Raw genomic sequence first — 26,298 nt, 5'->3', positions numbered from 1 at the left:
CCCGGACCCTCTGCTCTCAGGTCTCTCCGGAGGTTCTGGACGCTGGACCTGGGCCGACGGTCACTCCTCGTCCTTCTCCAGGCTGAAGGCGCCGTTGTCGGGCCACGCGGGCGGCGAGTGCGTGCTGGTTCAAAACCCGTCCAGCTGGACCTCCAGCAGCTGCTCCAGCGACTCTCAGCACAGATTCGTGTGTTCCACGACGACCCACTGACGGCGAGTCAAGCTGGTGTTCACCACTTTGACCACTAGAGGGCAGCGTCTGCCTTCATCAAAGAAAGAAGTGACTGAACTTCCTCTTCACACCCTCGACACGAGTGCTGCAGGAACATTCAAGAGTCACCACTTCATTAATGGCTTGACCTCAGGTCGACGGTTGAAGATACGTCACATGACCAACATCTCTGCTCAAATCATGTGACCTTATTAAAACGTCAATCACATGGATGGTTGAGGTTGTCGGCCATGTTTTTTTTTTGTTTTTATTTTAGCTCAATTTATTGACACAAATATTTTCCCTTTTTATACAATATATATAGAACACATTTTATATTTGAATGTTACTGATCAAGTGTGACTCAATAATGAGCTAAATCATCAACAGTTCTTGATTTAAAACATTTTCAATTTTGTAATTCAATATATTTTTCTTAAACATATAATAACCGTTTCATGCCTAAATAATACGTTTGGATATTTTCTCCTCTGAATGACTAGGATAGAGTTTTTTCTTTGATTCTCTTTCCTCGCTCAGTTGTTGTTGTTGGATTTTCCATTTCTTTGTAAGATTAAAATCTTTGAACCCTGATTTAGCACCGATGTAATGATGTTTGTTACTTTGAATAATAAACCAAACAAATATATTTGAAAATGTGATCCTTTAATGTGGCAAAGATGATATTTTGTCATTTTTTTGTTTAAAAAACCAGGTTAAACAAGTTTAAAACTTCAAGATTCATCGTTCAAGCAAAAGGGCGTGTTTAACTTTCAGTCATCCACCAGGTGGCGCACCTATGAACCACCACATTTTTTATTCAGTTAATTTGATGAACGAACATGTAAAATTCTAACGAGACTCGTGAGACTGATATGTTCAAGTGTGGCGTCACAGATGAGGATCAAAGATGGCGTGGCCTGAGCCTGAGTGAATCAGTCGTCCCTGCCGCTGGTCTAGGGCAGGATCTTGTGGTAGGGGTGCAGGGGGAGCGAGGAGGTGAAGGCTCTGATGTCGGTGATAGAGGAGGCGGGCAGGAAGGTCAGCTCGCCGACTTCGCCGTACGACGAGGTGGAGGGATCTTCAGGGCAGGACTCTGAGCTCTGCTGCTGCGAGTCCTTCTCCTCCACGCCAAAACCAACAACCTGTTGTAGGAGAGACAAGAAATCTCAAGCCTCTGCCTGCCAGTCAAAGCTGAGGGGAAACTCTTACGTGGACGCTGAGCTTCCTGCTGTCGGCGCCGCGGTGCTGCAGGAACCAGGAGACCAGCTGCTCCTTCGTGAAGAGCCTCAGGGCGGAGATCTGTTGCAGACAGTTTGAATTCAGCGGCAGTTTTTTTTAGACCCGGGTCCGATCAGAGTCTCACCTCTCGACCCAGCCGGTCGAACACGTACTGCTGGGTCACGACCTCGAACCAGTTGCGGTCCACCTCCTCGCCCAGGTGTGCGTCCTCGCACTGCTTCAGCTTGATCAGAGCGCTCACCTGCGTCTTGAAGGCCTCGTCCGTCAGCTCGGACAGACGCTCGCCGAAGCCCAGCAGGAACTCCTCGATCTTGGCGTCCACGTACTCGGCGCTGCGGGAGAGAAGACGTGGTTCTGACCCGGCTGTCCAGGACAAAAAGTGTGTGTGTGTGTCTCACCTGAACTTGGTGGCCTGCGTCTCCACGGTGACAGAGAATCCCAGAATTCCTGAAGTGTTCCTGCAGAACGGATACACCTGGTACCTGCTCAGAGGGACGATTTGTTCAGACACTACATCAGAGTTTTAGAAAATATTGATACACTTACATTTTGCAAATTTTTTTTTAATGACACCTTATTAATATTGAACAGCAATGGATTGATTATACTTATTTTATTATGTCGATATTTTTTAATAACTAAAATATAGATGATTTTCTTTGGCTTTAAATTCTGATTTAATTTATATTATTGTTATTTTATGTTTAAATAAAGTGTTTATAAAACATATATTTTTATTAACAATTGACATTCAAATATGAACAGTGTTTTTTCATTTGTGTTCAACTTAAACTGCCAGCCGACAGTCTTTTCATCCTCCGCAGCTAATGGAACAATGAAATCCCGGAAATGACTGAGGACAAGAGGATACAGTCAACTCCAGCTATTAAAGCTGATGTTTAGACAAATGTTGGTATCAAAATAGATGAAAGCAGTTACGACTTTGTCAAGTCATGTGGTCTGAAAATTCTGCAACACCGGAGTCAAGTACTCGACAGTACAACATATCCTTGTTCCTACTAAGGGTGTGTACTAGTGAGAATCTAATGATACGATACATATAATGATGCAAAGGCAACAACAATACTATGCGTTACCATATATTGCGATACTGTAGGATCGACAAAAAACAAACTAAAATATGTCCAAACGTCAGCTTTAAAGCTGCTGCAGTCGTCTGTATCCTCTCGTCCTCAGTCATGGCCTGAATCTGAATAACTGTTGAGGATGTAATGACCTCTGCCATCTAGCGTCTGAAAGTTTAATTGACAATAAAAAAAATCAGGAAACGCTGTGAGTATTTGCATGTTAATTGTTGATAAACAGAATTATTTTATTTTAAACATATTTTGTCGGAATGTAAACCATAAAAGAACTATGGTTAAAAAATAAAATGTGATTTGAAAGGCAACAAATGGTAGTTACTGTATATAATCATTTAAAAAAATAATCCATACAGTGATAGTAAAGAAAATGACGATATATCGTATTGTTGTCCCTGCATTGAGATATAAAACGTATCCCCAGATCCGCCAAACTACGGTGGCCTGGAGAGGTCACAACAAACACAAACCAGTCTCACCCGAGGGTCTCTTTGGTTCTCAGGAAGTCGAAGCACGGCTCCTCCATGTGCATCTGCAACACAACGTTGTGTTACCGTGACGTCAGCGTGGAGGCGTCGCAAACACAAACTCACCACCATCAGCTCCATCAGCGCGTGCTCGCTCAGCGTCTTCACCCCGGACTGACGGAGGACAAGCGTCAACAAACGGTTCCGTTCTTCCTCAGGTCATGTGACCGCTCACCTGGTAGTAGACGGTGACCTCGGAGTTGGCGTCGCCCTTGTGCAGAGACTTGACCTTACAGAGGTGCTGAGAGCGAGGCAGCTCCACCACACGGAACAACACCGGCACCTCTGCTGTCAGACTCTGGTACTGCAGTTGGCTTCAAGAACGAAAAGGTTAAATCTCTAGGTGGCGCAATTGTATCAATTAAATATTGAGTTTATCAACACTAAAGACGACTCACCTGAAACACTGAAGGAACTCTTTGGATTCCTGACGAAGGACAACACGAAGTTACTTGAGTCCATTAGAGCTCAGACATGTTAGACTCACGGCGCTGGTGAAGTTTCCCTGAACCAAACCCTCCACGGACAGCTCCGACTTCAGTGCGCTGGCAAAGGTCAAGAGGTCGTCCACCGTCAAACCCTTCATGATGGCGTGATACTTCTGCACGGTGGACCAGCGGAAGTGTTCCAGGACCAGCAGGCGAAGGTCCCTGCACAGGTGGTTCAACGTGTCACTCCAGACGATGCGTTCAGGTGCACGAGTCGGTGGACTTGATTCAGCCGTTAACTCACAACTCAATTCAATTTGAGTTAAATCAGCTACTTTTACACAGCCATATTTTATTTATTGATAAAAGATGGCTGTGCATCATCAATTTTATTGAGATTTTTCATTTAAGGTAAGGTAAGGTAAGGTAAAACTTTATTGAATTGTTTAATTATGGTTATTTAATCCGATGTTTTGATCTTTATTTAAATGACGACGTGACACGTTGGTCTAGCAACTATGAAATATCCAGCCTATCTCAGCAGAAACATTGGAAGAATGATGGTATTAATTAAATATGCTTTTGGTTCATTTTTATATATAATTCTTTGCTCTAACAAAAACTTAAAAAAAAACTTAATAAAAGATAAAAAAGGATATTTAAAAAAAAAGAGGCCAAAGAGTAAAAGATGTTAGGTGAGATTGTTTAGGTGAAAAAAAAAATGGTATCAATTGTTTTTGTTCATTTGTTTTATTATTAAAGTTAATAAATGTTTAAAGTTAATAAATACTAGACATTTCTGTATTTCATTATATATTTATTTGTTTATATTACAGACTAATTATTGAACTTATTTTTCATTTCCTCCCCATTATCAATGACTAGTATATTATAATAAGAGAGTGTATTTATGTGCCTCAGCACGTGTGGTTCCTCCGGACCCCGCCAGGACTCACTTGCCCAGCCTCTCCGGCCTGATGAGGATGTTGAAGTAGGTCTTCTTCAGCTGCTCACAGAACATGGAGAAGACGTCGGCGTCTGTGCTGAACTCCGCCAGGTGCTCCACGATCAGCTTCAGCAGCAGCTGCAGCAGCAGACGAGGACAGTGAGGACGCCGTCAGGTGGAAGTCCACCATCTTCTTCTCACCGGCAGCTTGTGGTTGAAGCCTCTGAGCCGGATCATCAGGCCGTGCTCTCCGGCCACCAGCCGGTACTCCAGCTGCGCCACGTCCGCCTCGTAGCCGGGCTCTGCCAGGTTGTGGGCCAGGACGTTCACGAAGATGTCGAACAGCACCAGGCTGGAGGAGGAGACGGTTTGAAGTCAGCCAAGGGTTCTGGACAGCAAGTTGCCAGGGACGTCCTACTATAAGAGCCACTGACCACTGCAGACCAGTGCAATTCTTCTTTGGAGAGATTTTATCTGCATCTGAACCTCGTAGCAACCAATCAAATTACTAATAAACTAATAGGAATCGTTTGAAAAGACATTTTGCATCATTTTTAAACCTACAATCGGGAACAACAGGTGGACATTAAAGTCAGTTTCAAGCCTTAGATACCATAATATTGATGATGCATTCGATTTATATGATGCATTCTCTTTCTTTCTTTCTTGTAAGTGACCAGACAATGTGATAATGAGACACATTAAAGCAAAAGTAACTCAAAGTTATCTTGTTTCATTTTAACCGTCTGAAAAAACATTCCAAGCATGGTGAGAAGCTGCTTTGCTCAAGGGGGCCCTCTGGTGGACACTACTATCATTCACCCTTACATGGTAGATCTGATGCAGTAAAAAAAAACAGACTGTGGTGCTCTCACCTCTCTGGACTCTTCTGGATCAGCGGGGAGATCAAGTGGAATCGAATGTACCCTGAAGATAACAACACTTGTTAGACTACTCTTCAGGATATCGACTGTGTTTCAATGATGAATTGAGGCTCATGTTCTTCACCTTTAGGAATATTGAACTTGGTGTCTTTCTTATACCAAACACATCCGCTGTCATCCGAAAAAATCTTCACCGGAAACTCAGAATCGGGACAGTCGGCTGCCTTGAGCGCGAAATCAGTGGCTGCCACAGAAGATTGAAACACCACCAGTGATTCTTCATGTCTGCACCTTCCAGTGGAGCCTCACTCACCGATGAACTTGTTCTCTGCAGGAAGGTGAAGATCCGAGTCAACCTCCAGGTCTCCAGCCCATCGTCGAGTCCACTGATCTTCCAAGTCTGTTGAGAAATACATTTATTATCATCTGAGATTCTTCTTTTAACGTTGGTCACCAGCATCAAAAGAAAAACCTGCAGGCTGCACATGAAGACCTACTTCAGAGCTGTTAGTTCAAGCTATGGTAATTGTGTCGTGTGTTACCCTCCACGCTATAGCTGGTGCAGAACCATCTCTCCTTCAGAGGGCAGCGTCCTTCGTTCTCTGGAGAGAGCAGCAGCAGGTTCGCTCTGTCAGGGGTCAGCAGGGAGAGAGCAGCGCTGATGACCTGGACACAGCAAGGTTTTTAGCTGCAGGGGTGAGGAGAACTTTACCTACATATTATCGTCAACTCTAAACAGTGATAAGTGGATCATGAGGTAGACATTTATTGAGAGCAAACCAAATTAAAACTTGTTAAAATTGAAATAAAAAACAAACAAACATTATTCTGTCTACATAAATGGATAAAAAAGTTGTTAAAGTAACAATATACGTTTAGAAATCTTGTTACTGACATTATGAGAGTATCTCAGTACAATCTGAAAAAAATTAAAAACATTGAAAATTTGAGTTTTTTTAATTTGTATGTTCTAATCTTAGTAAGGTCTAATCTTTTTCAATTAATTGATTTTAAAAAAACACATAGTTTGATATTCTAATTCCAATCATTAAAAAAATACAAGTCAAGTTGAATTATTTTTAAATTTGTTCTTCTATTTGCTCTCCATTTGGCCCATATGCGTCTAAGGACTTAAGTTGAACTGTGCTTGTAAAAAGAGGTACAATGGTGTTTGCAGGACAAGAGTGCGAGCCATGATTTACCTCCGGATTGTAATCGAACATGAGCAAGTCTCCGGTCAGGAAGTCTTTCTTGGAGAACAGCTGCATGTTCTCGCAGATGTTTTCCACAAAGTCAATGGGGTCTGTCTGTTGGTGGAGAAGAACGAAGCAGGTCAAAGGTGGAGTAAAGGAGCAACAGTTTAAGAAAAAAAATTATGACATCATATTAAATATGCTAAAAGGGATGGATTTTTTTTTACAGCAAAATAAATAATAAAATGTATAGGAAAAATATAAAGATCTTATATATCTTATGAAGCATGAATACACATAATTTAGAGAAAAATTAAATAGATTTGTCCATGAGGATCAAATAGAAAACATTGTTAAAAACAGCTGCGTTTCATTCAGATAAAATACATTTTCCCAAGAATTTGTCAAAGAACATTTGTGTTATAAGATGTTTCCATGGTAACAGACTTAGGGCTATACAGTGCGTGACAGTGTGCACTGTGGGCACATGTTGGTAGGAATCTTGTTCCCTCTTCCTCCCACTCTAGCAACTGCACTATTTTAACTCTTCCTCACTGTTTACAAACATTTTCAAACATTTCTGACAGTGAAGGATCCACACAGACTCTGAATAATTCATCCACTGAAGTGCTCGTTTACCTGCTCCTGATAGTGGAACTCGTTGGACTCTATTTTCTGAATCTCCTCGTAGATCCTGAAATGAAACCTCAGTTAACAGCAGCAGACCTTCAACGTTACATAAAACAGCTTCAGAGAACAGAGTTTTTTTGTTTCATCTGACCGCTGTTGAGGGCCCAACGTCTGCAGCATCTTCAGGTACTGGAACACCAAGTCCACCACCTGTGAGAAACAGTGGAGACAGTAGAGGACAACTTATTAAGTACATAAGTTGGACTCTGGTTTAAGAACATCCCATTTAGAATCAAGCCTGCAATTACCTGATAGAAGTTCTGGAAGCCCTGGTCGGTGAGTGTGATGGAGATGGAGAAGATGGAGTAGGTGGTGTTCTGGTCAAAGCCCACCTCTGTGTTCCCCCCATATAGAGCCAGAGCCCAACACCTGCAGGCACATGACTCACGTTCATACAAGGAGGCTCCCTCATGTTTACTTGTTCACGGTCTCACTTCTTCCTGAGCAGAGTCAAGATGCTGCCAGAGCCTTCGTGTCCGATCAGCCAGGAGATGTAGTGAAGAGGTTTCACTCTGGAAATGACAGTGAGTATCATGGAACACGTTATTGACCATTTGAAGACTCTGTGGATTTGATTGTTTTGATTCATCCAGGTCTCACTGGACTGTAAAGTGTATTCAACTATCAAATTTAAAAGTAAAACATTTACTGGAATCATTTGAAATGCTGTTGATGAGGTAAACCTGGTTAACTGTGTGAGCAACTCACAGCGGGTTTGTACCGTTTTTTTTAAGGGGAACTAATGTGGAAAACTCAACTCTCCTGACTGACTCACATGTTTCAAATGTTGAAGTCTTTCTCTCCAAGATGCAGTAAGTCCCTCATCATGACGATACTTTCAGGTTATTTCTTTATAAAGTTCTCCCCTGTCTGAAATCCCGGCGAATGAGAGGTTACGAGAGCTGAGCCCATTATGATGTAATTAAGGGTCTTCACTCCTCCTCCAGCCAGCTGCTATTATGCCCTGCTTTGTTTATACAACAAGTTCAGTATACAAATGGTTGAATTAATCTGGTGTTGTCATTTTTGTCAGCACATCTGCCAGTTACAGTATAATATGGATGATGCATATGACCATATACCATCCATATACTACACTCACCTGTAATGTTTGCCTTGAGGCGGGACGGCCCAGTTGATGGTCAGCGCATGAACCTTCTTGACAGGAACCACTGAAAAAAAAACAATTATTGCCATGGAGTCATTTCATCCCAGTAACTTTGTCTAAAAAGAACCACATAGGGACTTTACCTCTGTAGAGTTTGTTAAACGCTGGGGTGTCAAAAGGCTCTTGCATGTGGGAGAAGTCCGGTTTGGGTTCTCCACTGAAAATATAACAACAGAGTTATTCCTTATTTGTCTTGTCCAGGAGCTACCGTGTTTATCTTACTTGTTGGGAATTCCACTGAAAATTTCTCTCACCCACGTCTCCAGAGTGTCCAGTGTTTCTAGCCAAAGACAGAAAGGTGTGATTTGAGCTCATAAACATTTTTACAAGCGTCTTTCTCAGTCCCTCTCTACAACTGTTTTTAAATCACTTTAAAATTTGTCTCTTTCTATGTGCATCAAGTTAAACATTTTCGACCTTATATAGTGTTTGATACTACAGACGTCGCATGAGACGTGACTTTAGCAAGACATTGTAGCTGCCATTCATTTGAAGTATCCCTCGGTCCAGAACAGTTTGTAATCATTTGTTGACTCTACGTGTAGATTAAGAACCTGAAGGCATCACTTTCACTAAAAACAAATTCATATTTTTCCGAGTTCCTCAAAGTTCATGCATAGAGAATTGAAAACAAGTACCTTTTGACTGAACAGCGAGTGTCATGTAGTGAGCGGAGTAGTATCTCTTCCAGAACTCTCTGAGCTTCTTGTAAGTGTTGATCTGCTTCTCTTTGGGTTCGTGCTTCAGCGTCTGAGCGTTTCCTTCATGAAACATTGAACAAAGTCAAAAGAGAGATTCTTGCAGTGGTTACACATCATGTCGGAGGATTGGGATTCTTACCCCAACAGAACTTCCTCATCGGGTGTCCTTCCTTGGCCAGACCGCCAAACAGCGTCACCTTTCGGTGAGAGTCTGAAGGTTTCGCCAGCTGGTACTCTGAGTGAGGCAATTGACAATCATCTCCAATTCAACATACACAGTTGTTAATCCAGATTACTTCAACTAAAAGTCGCACCATGATCTTAAATTAAATTAAGATACAGAGGTTACATTGTTTAAGAAAAACATAATTGCCCTTTCACATTCCGTAGAAAACCATAAAACCTCTGAATTAATGTTTGACACGAATTACGCCCGTTACAGGCTGGGATATATTTCTGCTTTGAGGTACATAATAAATATATCTTTTAAAGTCAAATATGAATAACAAAATCAGTGTTTTAATACACTCAAATCTGTTTTGAGTCATTTTGCTTTCAGACAGACAAAAACACATATAGAAAGACACAGAGAGATGGAGAACGGCAGAGAGAGATAAAAAAGGACAGCAAGACAGAGACAAACAGACTCAGTCAAACAGATAAAGACAGACACAGACGGACAGAGAAGGTTTAGAGATGGACAAAGAGCGATTGAGAAGGACAAAGATGAACAGAGACATGTAGAAACGCCAACAAAAAGACATTGCCGATCACATGACCTCTTTACTGCAAGTAATAGAAGTATATTCAAGTCATGATATTATTATTACAGTTCTGATTGTAATATTTTTTAAACAGATCAATTGTTGTTGCTGTGAAGTGTGTTCTAAAGGTTGCATTTCTACCAATAGTGAGATGTACAGTATTTGTGGAATACTTCCTCTATTGTTTTATAGAGGAAGTCACTGTTGTTTAGCGGTCTGCAACTGTGATGTCTTCTGCTACACCTTAAGAAAGAGCGCTCTGCCAGCAGACTACACCAAACGTTTTTGTAATAAAGTGTTAAAGGGCTGGTTGTGAGTCCGTGCAAATCAGGGGATTATTTTCATTGGACTCTTTAGCAAATTGTGGAATTACTGAGTTGGTCTTTGGACTTTACATGGAAGCTGCTGATTTCAGTCCATTAAACTCTTAAAGTATTTGTGGATTATGGAAAGCGATTCAAGCAGTCCAATTAAGTTTTAGCACATTTAAGCATATTGCTTGCTACAGTAGTAATACTCTCAAGCATACTTTTCTTTAATTGCACATGGACTTAAAATTGCTGTTCCAAGGATAAACATCAACTAAATTGTCCCCTCAGGAGTCAAAGGAAGTTGAATGAATGAATAAACAAATGAATGAATGATATTTCAGTGGATGCTATGGGAACAGTCCAAGTTTGAGTGACAGAGGATTGTTGTGAAGAGAGACTTACCGCTGTCCACAGCCTCCACCTCTCTGTCGATGGCATCTTCGATCATCAGAGGACATATGAAGAACTGTGCCCATCTGGAATAACAATACTTTTGAATTGTTACTTCACGCCAATTTAAGATACGATAATTTTTATTCATCCCACAGTAACACATGTGACATATGTTCATAGAAATGTTTTAAATACTAATCTGATAATCAAATATTGCAAAAGCTTCTAGTATATTTTACTTCTATAGTTTTGCATCTGGATCCCCTAGTTTCAAAAATATACAACTATATAACTGTTATCTTAACATAAGTGTTAGGATATGTGTATGAGATCAATTGTATTGAACTTTTAAAACGCTTCCTAAATATTAGCATAATTTTACATTTAATTTTATTTTGTTTACATTATTTTAACCTTAAGTAGAAGTTAAAAGTTGAACAGTATTTTAAAATTCCATATTTGATTACATATTTATTAACTGAGATATTTTCCATCTTTATTAGATGTTTTTATTCATGTTTAATCTATTGATTAAGAGATTCTTATTTAAGATCGTTTTCATTACATTTATGAACTCAAGAGTCTTTCAATACTTAAACCTAAATAAATCAAAACTATTTATTTGTTGTTCACAATGAGACACACATTGTATTAATTAAAATACTATGTTTACTGTTTATTTTAGAAAATATGTTTTATATTCACATGTATTTTAGAAATGAATAAATTGAGTTAAAACAATTATATATTTAATGTAACTTTTAAAATGCCATGATATGTATGATTTATTAAAATCATTATTATTTTTTGAAGACAAATTGGAGTATTTAATCATTCCTAAAGTTTTTCAAGTATTTAAATACAAAGAATGGCATTATGTAATTTGTATTTACAGTAGTTTATTTAATAATTTGAACTTTTAACGTCTAGTAAGTATTTATTTATTAATGTGTTAATGTTGGTCTACCTGTCCAGGGCCTCTCTGAAATACTTCCTCTGCACATCAAACTGGAAGACAGTTCTCTCACAGTCTGTGGAGGCGTTGTCAGATCCACCGTGTTTCTTCAGGAATGCGTCGAAGCCGTTCTCTGCCGGGTATTTCTCACTTCCCATGAACACCACTGCGTGAGGAGAGAGTCACGTTACAAAAAACCTAAAACAATTGGGAATGCACCAAAATTACAATTCTTCATTGAGACAACCGAAATAAACAAAAAAACAACATTTATATTAAGGGATGAAAGAATTGATTAAAAAAAAAAAAAGGTTTTGATGCAGAATATAAATAAAAAAATATTATATATATTATTGTCGACTTATTATGTTTTCAACAATGCAGAACACAAACAAATGAATACAATACAAAAATAAATGTTTTGTTATCACTTACTAATAATGTAAAGTCCTTCTGAACTGTGTCTCTAACTGGGTTCTCTGTACCTTTTCTCGCGTGCACTCCTCTAATCCCACATCAAAATAATAATGAAAATGGTTTTTCGGCCAAAGGTTTTCGGTGGCCTTATTTTTCAGTGTATCCCTAAAAACTTGTAATTATTTTCACATATGATCTTTTTATTACTACAAAACATTATAATTCTGGTCTCACTGTGTTCCAGCAAGTGGGCCAGTCCTGGCAGCTCGTCCGGGTCACTGAAGCCTCCAACACTGATGCAGAGAGCCGCAGCCGCCTGAAAAACAACACGATACATTACAATAATATATTTTTAACAAATAGTAGTCTCGTCATGCAAGTGTATATTAGTCAACCTTTTTCAAAAGTGCATCTTGAATAACATTTTGATTGCCATTTGGGGAAAATCGATAACTGAGATGAGGAATATGTTGTGTTTCATACTGGCTTGCTGATGATGCGTTAGAAAGATCCGACATTTTAATTCAATTTGGAAATTACAAAATAACACTTTAAACTTTCACCTGTTTCTCAGATCTTTTATTCTTCCTGGTATTTTTGCTCTCTTCATTCTCCTCAGTGTCCTGTTCATCTTCCTCATCATTATCCTCTTCAGATCCCTCGTCAGACTCTCCCTCCTCCGTCTTGTCACTCTCCTCGTCCATCTGCTGCTCGTCTCCATCACCGCTGCACGTCTTTGCGGCTAGGTTGCTAAAGTCGGAGATGAGAAGGACTCGCAGGCCGTTACTCAGCTCAATGTATCTGCGAAAAAATGGGATTTAAAAAAAAAAAAAATAGAATAGAACATCATAAAAGTCATTTTAATCCCCAGCCTCTTTCTAATGCGTGTTAATTGGCTTTAGTATACAGCATACAGTGATCCTTCTGATTATTAATCCATACTTAATTACACCATTAGGTTTTTTTTAGCCGACACAGAAACCATTCATCATCTTAAAAAAATAAATTTGACTAAATTAAAAGAAAAAACATTTGGTTAGGTATAAGCTTTAATATATATTAGTCAGCACCAAACATTTTCCATCTTACCCACCGGTATTTCTTTGGGTCATTTGGAGATTTGATGATGTCCGAGTCACCTTGAGCAGCATTCATATCACCTTCACCTCCTTCACCTCGAGTGTCCATCAGGAGGTCCGCTGAAGGTGGCCTTCCCTGGTCTTGAACAAACTCTTGTCCTCGGTCATTTGTGGCAACTGCCGACTTGTTGGTATGAGGCATATCTAGCAGTGTTAAACACTTGAATAAGTATAAATATATATGTACTGTATGTGTGTTGCTTTTCAGTTACCAAACGGAAATAAATAGGTTAATACGAGTAATTTCCGTTTTGACAAATACAAAAACGATATGAGCCAACACCCGGTTCCAGTAAACGGTAGAAAGTCAAAAGTGTTGGTCATCAGTAGTTTTATATTTGTTTAAGACTTTCACAGCACGGGTAATAAGAAACGAACAAAGACTTACCGTTTTATTCAGACATAAAATGATATGTTCATGTGATGAAAGTGATGGCGAAACTGCGGAAGCTAATTTAATAGGTGCCCTAATGCGCTTACTAATCCAGCTAGGAATGACATAAACCACTTAAAACATACAAAGCAATCCGACTGACACGCTTCAAATTTTTTCAAAGGTTGCCTACAATGTGACTATCGTTTTCGGGGAGAGACAGTTTGTAGAGACGCACGCTTTAGTTTTGGTAGAATGAGTTCAAGTTAGCATAGCAACTTAGCTTCACACAAGGAACGAGAAAGATAACAAAGGCTCTGATTGGCTGAAAACTGACTAGTACCAAATGAGGTCTCATCCCATTGGCCAAGGGTTTCTTCTTCTTCTAATGAATTGTAGTTGCGCATAAACGATCATTTATTTTTGAGGCCCCACAAGGTCGCCTGCGGAAGTGATCGAAATGATTTGTTGTTAAGTATAATTCATATTATATTTAAACCTTATTTGTAATGTATACGTCAACAACAAAGTGTGTTTGTACATCAAATAAATCAAGCAGACTATCCAGGTAGAGTTTAAAGGTTGTCATTTTATTTTACTAAATTACATCTCTAATATACAAACATTCACAATATTTTTTGTACAATCACTTTGTGCTTCTCCTCCTCTTCGGAGTGAACTGTAAGACAACAAGTTTACATAATCTCTCTATATAATTTGTCCATGGTATTCACTTCATAAAAATAAATTCACATAATAATAATTTCTAATTCTATCATTTACAAATTCACTCTAAAAATGATATCATGAGCGACAATGTGGATTATCTTTATTATCTTCTTTTTTTCTCTTCATTTATATGTTGTCACACAAAAACATGCGCAGTGGCAGCTTCAGAACAATTTGGCAGGATGTAATTTTCTGGACAGTAAACAATGATCTCCCTTTTTTTTCTTGAAGTGTTTTATACCCGTCACACATACTGTACTGTACGTTGGCTTGATATGACATTATTAAAATATCACACTTTCATCAAATATACTGTACACAAACACAAAACCTTCACAACTGAACACGCAATAAATATCATGATATTCAACAGGAGAACATGTTGGTTCCGACATCTCACACACACACACACACACTCGTGTGGTAAACACTGCAAATAAGACGTCACTACATCTGCTGAGAGGGGAAGGAAACATGTGCTTGCCAGCTGTGTTTGCCAACAAGGTTCTTGGGTATAAACATGTGGGTTTGGATTGCGTTGGCGAGTGCAAAAGCTAGGAGCCACCAGTAGACAGGGCTGCAGCTTAAATCTATACACAACATTGACGTGTTCAGATAAAAACACATCTCTACAAAATTCCTCAGAGACATTTCAAGGCATTCCACTTTTCTCTCCCGAAGGAATTGCCTTGCAGTTGAGAATCTTTCAATATTTCTGCATGAGAGAAACAATTAATGCATACCTAGCTGCGGCTATAATTATGTATTGCGTCTTCAAATCGGGTTTGCATTTTCATTGTTAAAATCATTCTGTCTGAGCTGCAGCCCTGCTGGGGAGTTGTGCGTTGGTGCTTTAGCTTTTTAACGTCTATCCATCAGATGAGCAGCCAGTGTGATGTTTTTTAGTCGATGTGTATTCAGGCAGCAGTGAATCTTTTGAGAGGTGATGGCGAAGAGGCACTGACGTCCTTCCATACTTACGCACTCAACTGTTAAGTACAACTGGCAGTGTGCTTAATCTACTAAATTCAATGCTTTTGAATGTTTGACACCAGAATCCCACTTTTGATGCCAAATACTCAGCTCTTGGAATGCAGAAGCAAAGGACACGGTGTCAGATTGTGAGACTGTAAGACTGAAGGTAGACCAGCGAGGTCAACTTTGAAAGATAAGCTACCAAAGCCGACTCCAATTAGAAAGACTGACTTTTCATACGGATCCATTATGGGGTTTGTGGCTTCCAATCACATCTTTGCTCAGAACTAGCAAAGAAAACTGAACTCAATCGAACACAGCATACATGGAATCACTAAATTTCAGACTTTCATCCGACTGTTGTTTTAGGGTTGCTAGATAAGATTGGTCGATCTTTAAAAAAATTAAAATTAGAAAAAGTTTGTGTTTCGTTCATTTCTGAAACTCAATCGACAAAAATAAATAAAAGGAAAATGAATGATAAGACAAGACAAACATGTTTCAATCATTATAGCTAAACTTAAAGTATATATTGAGTTGGAGTTTGGCTTAGTTGATTTACAGCTATGTAACGTATTGCTAAAGGATATTAATTATTTATTTGTTTAAATAAATTTAATTGTTTTTGCCAGAAATGTTGTGTGCTAACAGTGATACAACCTATGATCTTATAGACACAATTTGATCAGTTTGAGAAAAAGCTTGTGTTATTGTGGATGGTACAAAATTAACAATGTTCTTCACATTTTGATTCAGCTCAGATTTGTTTGCTGGTCTCAGTAAAAACTTGTTATAGCATCAGTCCTCCCACTTGTAGCCCAGATCTACAAAAAAAAAACTGTAGCAATTTGTCCTTGGTCTAATTTACACTGTAACCCAATGTTTTTTGTGCTTAAAGGGAAAATGTTTGACGAGAGTTTGGAATTATAGTCACCAGAGGCTGTAGTGATAACACGGCTAATAACATTTTAAGTAGTGGAATGTCACTATTGTTAATCTCTTTTTGTTTAGTTTTAAGCGTAAAGTGGATGATCAACAGCACTTCTGAGGTAGCTGTGCTGGCTTGTCGGTCAGTCTGGTGGTCTTGCTCCCCGGAGCCGCCGGCGCCTCCACGTCCACTCGCTCCGACATCTTCACGCAGATGATGTCGACCAGGCGCTCAAAGACTTGCCGCACATTGATGTTCTCTTTGGCGCTTGCCTCATAGTACTCGAACCCTGTTGCGGGAAAAATACGCAATTGTGTAGAGACATTAAACACATTTAGCTCACAAGAACACAGTATATAACGAATAACTACAGTCACTCTCTAGTTTATGATGTGACACACTTTCATATCTATTTAAGACTATGATGAGAAACTCTGACGGGGAGTCTCGCATTCTCCCTACTGGGATCATGCTTCCGCATAAGTCATTGCACTGAGGGGATAACAATGTGTAGGGAAGCAGCCAAGCAGCATCTCAGCAGGGGATTCAAAGCTTTTTGAAAGTGTATAAATGAACCAAGCTGAACAAGCTTATGCTTATCATCTGCTTTGATCCAAATTCAGGAGTTGAACTGAACAGAGCTAAAAGACTCAAACTAATAATGTTAAACCGAAAGACCAAACTTATGATCACAATTAACCCTTTTTTAATCAATGGAAAGGTTATTAAAAAAATCAACAACAAAAGGCTGTTCCTGTATCTTTCTGAATAAGGCAAAACCAAGAGAAAAGTCTCCTTAGCTAGCGTGGATAGCTTCAATAATTTGTTGAGCTCTGCTCCTCCTTGACAAATAATGAAGATAAAATAACCAGACCTGCAGTAAAAAACTATCCATAAATTAAAAGTGTCTCTAGCTTTATATGTTCAAAGCATTAAGAAGAAGCCTGCAGCGTGTATGTTGAGTCAGAACCAGTACTGATGAGTTAATATGCAGCACTAGTGTTTGTTTAATACACAGCCTGAGGGGAACTGGTTTTCTCACACAGCTGGTGAAGATCAGGAAGCGACACATAAGTAACTTTGTCTGGATTAGAAATTGAGAGTCGCATTCTCTTAAGTGTGTCCTGCGTCTGTCCCAGGACTCCCTCCATGTATAAATACATCACTATGAACTTTTATTTTCTAATTTTCTAAAACATGCAAAAGTGTAAAGGTCTATAACTAGTCTTGTCATCAGTGGAGATGTCATCTCTAAGGTGTCAGTTTCTGACTTTAAATGAGATTATGAGATTACCAAGTCTCCCATTAAAGTAACAAAAATTCAACAGTTAAACATAAACAAATATTATCTGGAGAAAAGTTAAATAATGAATAAGAATTAAGAAAAAAATTAAAAATTAAGATCATACACATGCAATAATTTAAAACACAAAAAATATTTATTTTCATTTTTTGTTGTTGTGTTAAAGATTTAAACAAATTTGCGTTTTAAATAGTATATTTTATACTCAATAAAAATATCGATATTATTTTATTTCAGTTACATTCATTTTTTGTTTACTAAAGAAAAGGGTAACATTAGAAAGTCGTAATTTCTATTAAATTAAAGTAAAGCCTCAATTTGAAAACTGAAAAAAATAAATGGGAAAACGAGAAAACTCTACTCCAAATGAACCTGGATAGTCTTGGGTGTCAATGTATAACACGTAACCTGAAGTCTTCAATCATGATGACCTGCAGCTGAAACAGGTCAATCCACGACTTTACAGTCTTTACAGTCAATGTTCGAAGTCAGATGATTTCATACCTAACTGATCTGCAAGATGTTTTCCTTTTTCAGGAGGTACGATCCTCTCCTCGTCCATGTCACACTTGTTGCCCACCATGATGACCTGGGCGTTGTCCCATGAGTAGGTCTTGATCTGGGTAGCCCTAAAATAATTTAGAAAAACCTGTTGTAAAAATGGTTGAATGATTGTGATGTTGTGATATTACGGTGATTTTAATACCCATCAAAGGCTTTTTTTGTTTTGTTTTAACTTATATCCCAGAAAATGCAAGACTTTTTTTTAAAGCTTTTTTAAACTCCACCACACACCAGTCCTGGACGGCGTTAAAGGACTCCTCGTTGGTGATGTCATACATCAGAATGAATCCCATGGCACCACGATAATACGCTGTAGTGATAGTGCGGTAACGCTCCTGTCCCGCTGTATCCTGTGGGGAAAAAAACATATTTAATATCTATTAAGCTTAATTATTTCCATTTAAATTAATTTTATTGAAAGTGCCTTATCATAAAGTTATCTTAAGAAACTTTAAATTGTAATAGACATTTTACGTTCATTCCTTCTTATTTTAACAGCTATTTATGTTTTGGGTGATTCTTAAATATGATATTAGATTAGATTAGATGTAAATTTATTGATCCGTTGTGGACAAAATGGGAAATGAGGGTTCAGGTTACCACACATAAGACAAGCTGCTATTGTATAGTTTCTCTTTTCAACATCTCATCAGTGAACATATAAATGACATTAATCAACAGAGCAAAAGTCAAGGGGATCACAGAGGTCTTTCAAACGATTTTAAACTTTCTCATTTGGTAGTTTCCCAATTAAGGGATCATTAGCCACGATAGAAATAAAGGGTCACAGTCACTGCCTACGTGCAGAAAAATACTTTGATTGGTCGCAGGTGGGGTTTAATGGGGTCTTGATAACAAGTGAGGAAAAAAATGGAGAAAAAGTGTAGATCATCACAGTGTCCAGAATCACAAGGTCTCTAGCGGTAAAGAGAGCTGAGCTAAAAGGCAAAAGGCTCTCAAATGACCAGTTGTCGATATTCCTTCTTTATCTATGGTCAGGAACTTTGTGTAGTGAATGAAAAAAACAAAATGGAGGATACAAGTAGCCAAAAGAGCCTGGACACGAACAAAAGATGTTCCCCTTGGTTGGCATGGAAACACAGATGTCTACCCAAAACAGCAAAACGGGGTTTGTAGGGAGCAGAATATCTTGGCCTCTCTGCTCTGTCTGATGCCCTTGTGACTGGACCTTGGATAAGTGATGGAAGATTGATGCATCTTGACTCTTCCTCATCTTATTCACACATCTTTTCTGTCACACAACACTTCTCCAGTGTCTCCTCCTCCTCACTCACTACAAATCAATATGAGCTCAGATTCCTTCTCTGAGTGTACAACATAAACATGTGTAGCTGCATAACATGGCAGTCAGGCTAACAAATGTCTACTTTGTCGGTACTTCTTCATGGTCGCAGACTAATCTTGCGGTTGGATGCCAGAAGGAAGCTGTGGTTTTTGGTTCACTGCACCCTCAGTGATCTATTAAAGACTCATCTGCTTAGCGTCTTATCTGGAGCGCGAATCGATCCGACAGCCACTGGCGCAAAACTGCAGCTGAGTCTGGATGTGACTCCATCAATTCATCACTTCGCCCTGGAAAAAAACACAATAGCTGGAGTTGGCGGCTAAATTTAGCTCCTCTTCCTCAGCATGAATCCACTTATCTTTTCTTTAAGTGCCAGTTTAATTAAACTGGATGGTGTGAGAACGAGTGTTAGTGCTGAGCTGTGTCGTATAATGAGGAGTGTTGATAAGCAGCCCCTCGGGCTGTTTAACATTTTCTGTGGAGGATAATCGATGTTATATCAGTAAAACTGTCGGCAAACGTATGTGGGCAGTTGAAACTACAACAATTAATAATGTGACAACTCTCTTGAGGAAACATAAGGCGAACACCCACACCTGACACTTCTTTCTTTATCACCCTTAACATTCACTTACATCAGACTATGTGAATTCCAACAAGAATTTGGTTTAAATGTAAAAAGTAATGGCTTTATGCCTTTTATTTTTTAGTGTATTTTATTTACGTCTTTATCCAAACTTTCTTAGCTATTTTAACATACATTTAATTTAAACTTTTTTCGTGTACTTCTTGGTATTTGTTTTTCTCCATAAAAAAATATAAAATTAGTAATAAGGCGTGTTACTGCAACTTTTTTTCATTTCTTGTTTTACATTTCTAATTATCTCATTATTATTATTTAATTAATAATTACAATAATAATTACTAATAAATAGATGTAAATATTTGATAAATTTAAAATAAATTGTGTGTTTATTTAAAACTCAAAATGGCTGAAAGAGGAGAGGAAATTTACTTGGTTGCAGATTTACTATCAAAGCCATTTTCATGGACTTTTAATGAAAAGCTCGACATAGATAAGAAAGTAAGGGAAACTCCCGAGGCGACAACATGAGTAAATGAAATTTTCATGAATAATGTTGAGCTTTTATTAGGTCTCTAGTGACGCTTTTTTGTGTGTCGCAGCTGTAGCTGCAGTGTCAAGAGACTTGTGCACTCGGATTTCGTTTCCTCACTAAAGGCATTTATTCTTTCCACACGTATTATCTGTCTGTGATACAACAGCTATTTATACTGCTTTTCTGCGTAATAGTTTCTTTAAATCGTCAATATGTTACTCCGGAGGAATAATTGACTCCACACGGTTCTCATTTCTGGGAGTCAAAGAGGCTGCTGATGCATTATTGGGTGTCGATCATTGATATAACCGCGACTCTCAATGTGACATAGCTGCTGATTGAACGCTGGCTGTGGTGATTCCTCCGTATTTCATTTTTCGTGTTGTTTATACTAACTTTAGATGCAGAAAGCCTATATTGTTGTGTGATATTGTAGTGATATTTTCAGTGATACGCTGATGTTGTGCTCATTAATGCTCTAAAAGTCTTATTCACCTATAACAGTACACGGTTGGATCTACTATAAATAACCTTAAAGTATTTATTGAGAGGTCAATTCATTCAAACGATATGTGTGAGATTCACAAAATGTTTCACTAGTCATCAGAATATTACCTGGTGAAGTATACAGTACATATGTGTTTGTCAAGATTATTGGCATATTTATTAAAATTTTCATGAAGCCACATTTTTGGTCAATTAATACCTAAATATATCCGACATTTATTTTTTTCCCCTCTTTGATGGGTCACAACCTCTTTGCCTCAAGTGCTTCCTTTAATTGCTACTGAGGACTCAGCTGTTGGGATTGGTGTGTTTCAAGAGACACCGAGCGTGAAAAGCTGCTGCCATGGCAACCACATCATGATACAGGCTGTAGCACACCAGCCTTTTCTTTTCCCCCAGCAGCTCTTTCGTCGAGTGCTTCGCCGCAGTTGCTGACGGCTGAATGTACATGAAATGATGTGTGTCGAACAAGAATGTGTTTTTGTCTGATACATGTCATTCTATTTATAACAAGGCATCAGTCATGTCAGCTATTACATCATTACGATGCGAGGGAAGTTCTTTGGGTAAAGAAATCATTCTTTGTTTTTGTGTTGCATCATGAATCTAGTTTATTTTGTTTTTTTATTTAAAGATAATGTAATATTAGTTGACTGTGTATAAATCTTATACTACTGCATTATAAAAATATATTCTAATATTTTTGCTCAAAAACAAAATGGATGAATCATTGCTTTTCTATCTTTTTAAGATTTTTTTTTTCACAGTCTTGGCTCAATAGAGGAATTCGACAGCATGGTAATGGGGTTAAATACTAGTCAGTTAACCTTGACTTGAGTTATTTTCAGCCGCATACTCCAGAAGCCATCAGATTCATCAGGCATTATACAGGTTGCACTAGTGGCACGAGTTAAGGGAGCCTTTTCCATGAGTGTTGTGTTCTTAGCCAGGAATTAGGTCACAGGTGCAGTCAGGACCTCAAAAAGATTTATGCTTCAGAGCAAAAATTCAAAGGAAGGTACAGTGTTTAAAATTGGAAGAACTGATAACTCTCCAACCATTGTTCTACCCTTCCTGAAGGGACTAAAAGAAGCATCATTCCCAGTAAGATTTGTACGTGTGGTGGTACAAGCTAAAGTGGAGCTCTACTCGTCAAAAATTAAGCAGCAAGGAAGATATTCTCTGGCAAGAAGAGGCATTCATGGAACAAAACTGAACACTAGTCTTGGGCACTAGTTTTGTTGTGTTGTGTTGATCTCAGTGGACATTGATTTTTTTTGCCTCAGGTTCTTTCAGTCCTGCTAGTTTGAGGTTCACTTAGCGGTCAAAAAGAAAGCTGTATCTTGGATGGCTGCTCGCTAATTCTGGCTAAAAACTCAAAAATCAGTTGGCCTTGAGTTGAATTGTCATGTTCTTGCCTTGGTCTCAACACTCTCCAGTCTTGGTGGCGTCTACAGGTGTCTTTTTCATTAGCTCTATCGTGTTGGTAAAGCTGGCTGAGATTGCTAACATACATTGAAGTCTGAAGAAACAAGATTTTTAATGTCCTGACAAATACGAAAATGGCAGATTAGTTCCTCTCAGCATCACAGAGGTTCCCCTAACATCCTTACCCATATTTGGAGCTTGATTCTCTTGTCGTTACGATACACCGTTTTCACTTTGAAGTCGATGCCAACTGTGCTAACAAAGGAGTTGCTGAAAGAGTCGTCAGCATAGCGGAACAAGAAAGAGGTTTTCCCAACGCTGCTGTTCCCGATGATCAGCAGCTTGAACATGTAGTCAAAGTTCTGGTCCGAGCCATCCCGCTGACCGAAGCGCTGGTCTGCTTTCGCCATCTGTGTTGGAAGAAATGAAGAATCAATGAATCATTTCCAATTTCCCAATAGCAGAACATAAGTAGTGATTCGAAGAAAATATGCTGGAGACAGTTTTACAGCTGATCAAGAAAAAAGCCCGGTGGCGTATAACACACAGATATCTGAGCAGCTACTTCTCTAGGGGTGGAGTTGCCTACTAAACAAACAAGCAGTGAAATGGAGAAGCGTATTAACCCTTTGAACTCCATAGTCTATACGATGTTTATGATGTTTGATTGGTATTTCCAAAGTGTTTGTTTGCACCAGACTGGTAATGAAACACAGGAAGAGGCAATTGTTCAGGTCTTATAGGATAATATTGTATAAGCACTTATCTATATAGACGTACAGGAAACATCCTGACATAATCCAGTTGATTTGGCTGGATTATTCCCTTGATGACTTGGATAGCATTTTTCTCTTTCACATAACTGAAGTCTTCCTTTTCATATCTCGACACCAAAATTCCTTGCCCAACTATGTCTCCAAACTGAATCTGCTGCTTGAGTTTCTAAACCCTGGTCTAGAAAGCTGCTTTACAAATAACCTTTACTTACTTACTTCTTTATTTACATACATCATGTTAACAACAATTGTCCTCTTAGGGTTCTCTTTCGCTATTGCCTCTCTGACATCACAACCGTCACCCACTCCACCGTGCCTTCACTCTCTTCCTCACCTTCCTTTATACAGCCCTTTGGTTGCTTTCACCACTACAAAAAAATACTAGACAGACTTAAGATCCAAACCTTAAGTAATGTGAGCATGTGCAGGCAAAGACTAACACTTCATTTGATTAAATCAGCAGACTTGTCCTCTGAAACGCTGTGAAAATCATCCTCCAATTGTCATGACATACGTTTTAAAGGACAGGGGAGATAAGTGGACGAGTATCTTCACTTGACTGAAGCTCTCTGTGTGTAGGAAGTGGAGAGCACATTTGTGAAAAGAGAAGCTCAAAATAAACTGGACCAGAGCAGGATAATTCCCAATCCGACAGGAAGAACAAGTCAACCGTAACAAAACAAAAGTAGGTCCCTTGGATGAAGATAAACAAACACAGCACACAGTCACAGACTTCTGACCTATTCTAAAGAATTGACATTCAATGACCAAAGTATTTCAGTCATAAACCGTTTACACTTCTACGTTTGTCATGTTGCTGCAGATGACAAAACGATAGAGGAACATTTATTAACCGGGTGCAACCAGAACTACCTGAGAGTTGATCATAAGAGCTGAAAGATGTCCTTCTTTTTCCTAAAAAATCAAAAAAGATTAAATAGCCCAAATACTTCATGCAAATGTTGACCTCAGATACCTCTACAGCATGGCTGGCAAACCAAATCAACTCATGCGAGACGCCAACATTTCAAACACAAGCAAGCTGTCAGTCTCCATTTTAAAAACCACAGGCAAATTGTACTATAAAGCTTGGGATGAGTTTCAAAATAAAAAAATATACATGTTCACAAGCAACTTTAAATCATAACCAAGCAGTTTTTTCTATCATCAAAAGACAATAATTGTTGATTTATAATTATCTGTAATATTTTACATTCTTTGACTGTGTTTCTGAACAAAAAGTGGAATGTTGAAAATCGCTTTACTCTTTAGTGAGGAAAGTCCTATTTGTGGATCACAATCACCCGAAAGATAAGACCGCAACAGGTGTCACGTCCTGAAACATATTCTGATTATAAGGCTTCAGCCAATGAGAAAAGAAAAATGTAATGTTTGATCAAACAGTGTCGTCCTTTTGCTAAAGGGGAAACTAATGATACATTGATTAAGTGCCCTTTATTAAATTTAAATTGATCTTGGACCTCTAGTGTACTCATCAGTATGATTCCTTTTGAACAAAACTCCTTATTATTAGAAATATTTTCATTAGAAAATGTACTTAAGATATCATGATGACCAGCATAATACTTAAGCACCTAGAACCTTTGATAATGGTGTTGACCTATTTTAATTTTTTTCATGTACAAATTTTAAGAGGCCATCGCTAGGTTCAATTGTGAACGCACACATTTCTTTCAAATTTACATTTTTGTTGAAGTATTAACTCAGCATTAAAAAGCTGCTAAAGGTCCGAAAATGTCAATGTTGGTTGGCAATCCTTTAAACTATAATTATGTACTACAATTTGTGATTTTAAAGTCAGTTATTCCAATAGAGTTTTTTAAATACAGCGTTTCCATTACATATTCACTTAAAATAACAAATCCACTGTTTATTATTTTTTGTTTTTATAAAAAATGCTACAAAGCAAGATGCTAACCCTTGATGCCACAGACATAAAGCTTCTATATATTTTAATTTTAATCCAGTTTGAAATCAACAAATACTATAAAACAATGCAGTTATAGGTTAAGAATGAACATGCTGTTAAATCTTGATCATGGTTGGCTTGTAAACGTGCCAGTATACACGTGACCTAATGGTTATCACGTGATGACAGCGCTCTCGTAGCCATAGCAACTAGACATCTGCTGGAGAAGCCTACAAAAGGAACCGAAAAATGCCAAAAATACCAATGATTATATGACGTCTCATTTTTCCCCAATGTTCCTGAGATGATTCTAATCGTTCTGGCAGCGACAGTGGGTGATGGAATTCGAGTAGTTTATTGAAATATTCTCAATGTATGTTCATATTATAAGATGAAATCCGACATTTTACCTTTGTACCTTGATGGTATTAATTCAATGGTGTCGAAATATATGTGTAAATGGGTCAAATATTCGGATCAATACGTATCGACCCTATTTCATCTTTAAAATAATCGATGGAGACAAACGCGTATGTTCGTGGAGGACTGGCTGAGAATTCCAACAAATGTGTTCTGATGCTGACGGTCGATGTTCTCTCACCTCTCCACTGGGCGGATCTGGGCTTCGACACCTGCGGACTCCTCACAGAGAGAAAATCCCAAAGTAGTCCTCGGTAAAAGCGCAGGTGCTGTTGTAAATGTGCAGAGACGGACAATTCCTGGGGCCACACGTGATGCGTCTGTTCCGCAGCTCTTGCTTCACATCCTGCGATGATTGAAGGTGGAGCGTCTGTCGTCCGTCACACCTCCTCCCTCTCCCCTAAAAATAACCTGCACCGCTCTCTCCTCCGTAAATGAAGCGGGTTTTTTGGGGGGTGAGGAGGAGGAAGGGTCTTGTTGTCTCCCCCAGTTGAGCTCCTCCTCCTCGCAATCAAACAGATTCGTGCACTTGTATGAGTCATAGCTAAGGGCTTGGGTTTTATTTTGAAAATTCCACCCATGTTGAGGCGAGGATAGCGTGTGATGCCCGATGAAGTCAACGACAACGAGTTGTGTTAACAGTGTCATTGTAAGGTGCGATGGTGGTCATTGTCATTTTTTTCGCAAAGCTTTTATTTTGAAATGTCTGTCTGCCTGTTTAAAATCTGTGTTGTCTGGTGACACTATTATACCAACATTTTTATATTGAATTCTAAAACTACCAATTAAAACATATCAACGAAATTAAAAGTTTAAACGTATTGGGATTAAAAAATAAAATTGTGTTTAACATTTAATTCAAATATGAC

At 38.6% G+C, this 26,298-nt stretch overlaps 3 protein-coding genes across 3 annotated transcripts in view; 1 reads left to right on the top strand and 2 right to left on the bottom strand.

The window, feature by feature from the left end:
* frem1b (Fras1 related extracellular matrix 1b) overlaps positions 1 to 868 on the top strand; it is a 36,473-nt gene extending 35,605 nt beyond the window's left edge. Inside the window, exon 35 of the mRNA XM_087784666.1 lies at positions 21 to 868. Within this exon, the coding sequence (XP_087640792.1) occupies positions 21 to 211 (191 nt within the window). The 3' untranslated portion in view covers positions 212 to 868. The remainder of the gene's footprint in view (positions 1 to 20) is intronic.
* Positions 859 to 13,753, bottom strand: nrd1b (nardilysin b (N-arginine dibasic convertase)). Its single transcript, XM_087784667.1, has 31 exons — positions 13,461 to 13,753; positions 13,027 to 13,216; positions 12,497 to 12,734; positions 12,168 to 12,249; positions 11,529 to 11,682; positions 10,571 to 10,644; positions 9,233 to 9,328; positions 9,031 to 9,153; positions 8,615 to 8,672; positions 8,476 to 8,549; positions 8,327 to 8,396; positions 7,659 to 7,736; positions 7,473 to 7,593; positions 7,316 to 7,374; positions 7,174 to 7,228; positions 6,544 to 6,648; positions 5,884 to 6,007; positions 5,655 to 5,741; positions 5,466 to 5,585; positions 5,333 to 5,384; positions 4,659 to 4,809; positions 4,468 to 4,595; positions 3,571 to 3,733; positions 3,482 to 3,510; positions 3,259 to 3,397; positions 3,150 to 3,197; positions 3,036 to 3,088; positions 1,852 to 1,935; positions 1,578 to 1,785; positions 1,424 to 1,513; positions 859 to 1,356 (listed from the first exon to the last, which is right to left on the bottom strand). Exons 2-31 carry the CDS (start codon positions 13,212 to 13,214, stop codon positions 1,168 to 1,170), a joined length of 3,240 nt encoding a protein of 1,079 aa, XP_087640793.1. The 5' UTR covers positions 13,215 to 13,216; positions 13,461 to 13,753; the 3' UTR covers positions 859 to 1,167.
* Positions 13,754 to 14,014: 261 nt separating this feature from the next.
* Positions 14,015 to 25,902, bottom strand: rab3b (RAB3B, member RAS oncogene family). Its single transcript, XM_087784665.1, has 5 exons — positions 25,611 to 25,902; positions 22,489 to 22,713; positions 18,176 to 18,294; positions 17,885 to 18,009; positions 14,015 to 16,366 (listed from the first exon to the last, which is right to left on the bottom strand). The coding sequence occupies exons 2-5, from the start codon at positions 22,711 to 22,713 to the stop codon at positions 16,182 to 16,184; spliced, it is 654 nt and encodes a 217-aa protein (XP_087640791.1). The 5' UTR covers positions 25,611 to 25,902; the 3' UTR covers positions 14,015 to 16,181.
* Between the last annotated feature and the right edge of the window lie 396 nt (positions 25,903 to 26,298).

The sequence above is a fragment of the Callionymus lyra genome, chromosome 2 (genome assembly GCF_982586985.1).
Source record: "Callionymus lyra chromosome 2, fCalLyr1.hap1.1, whole genome shotgun sequence".
Lineage (NCBI taxonomy): Eukaryota > Metazoa > Chordata > Actinopteri > Syngnathiformes > Callionymidae > Callionymus > Callionymus lyra.
This window is presented reverse-complemented; position numbering and strand designations above follow the sequence as displayed.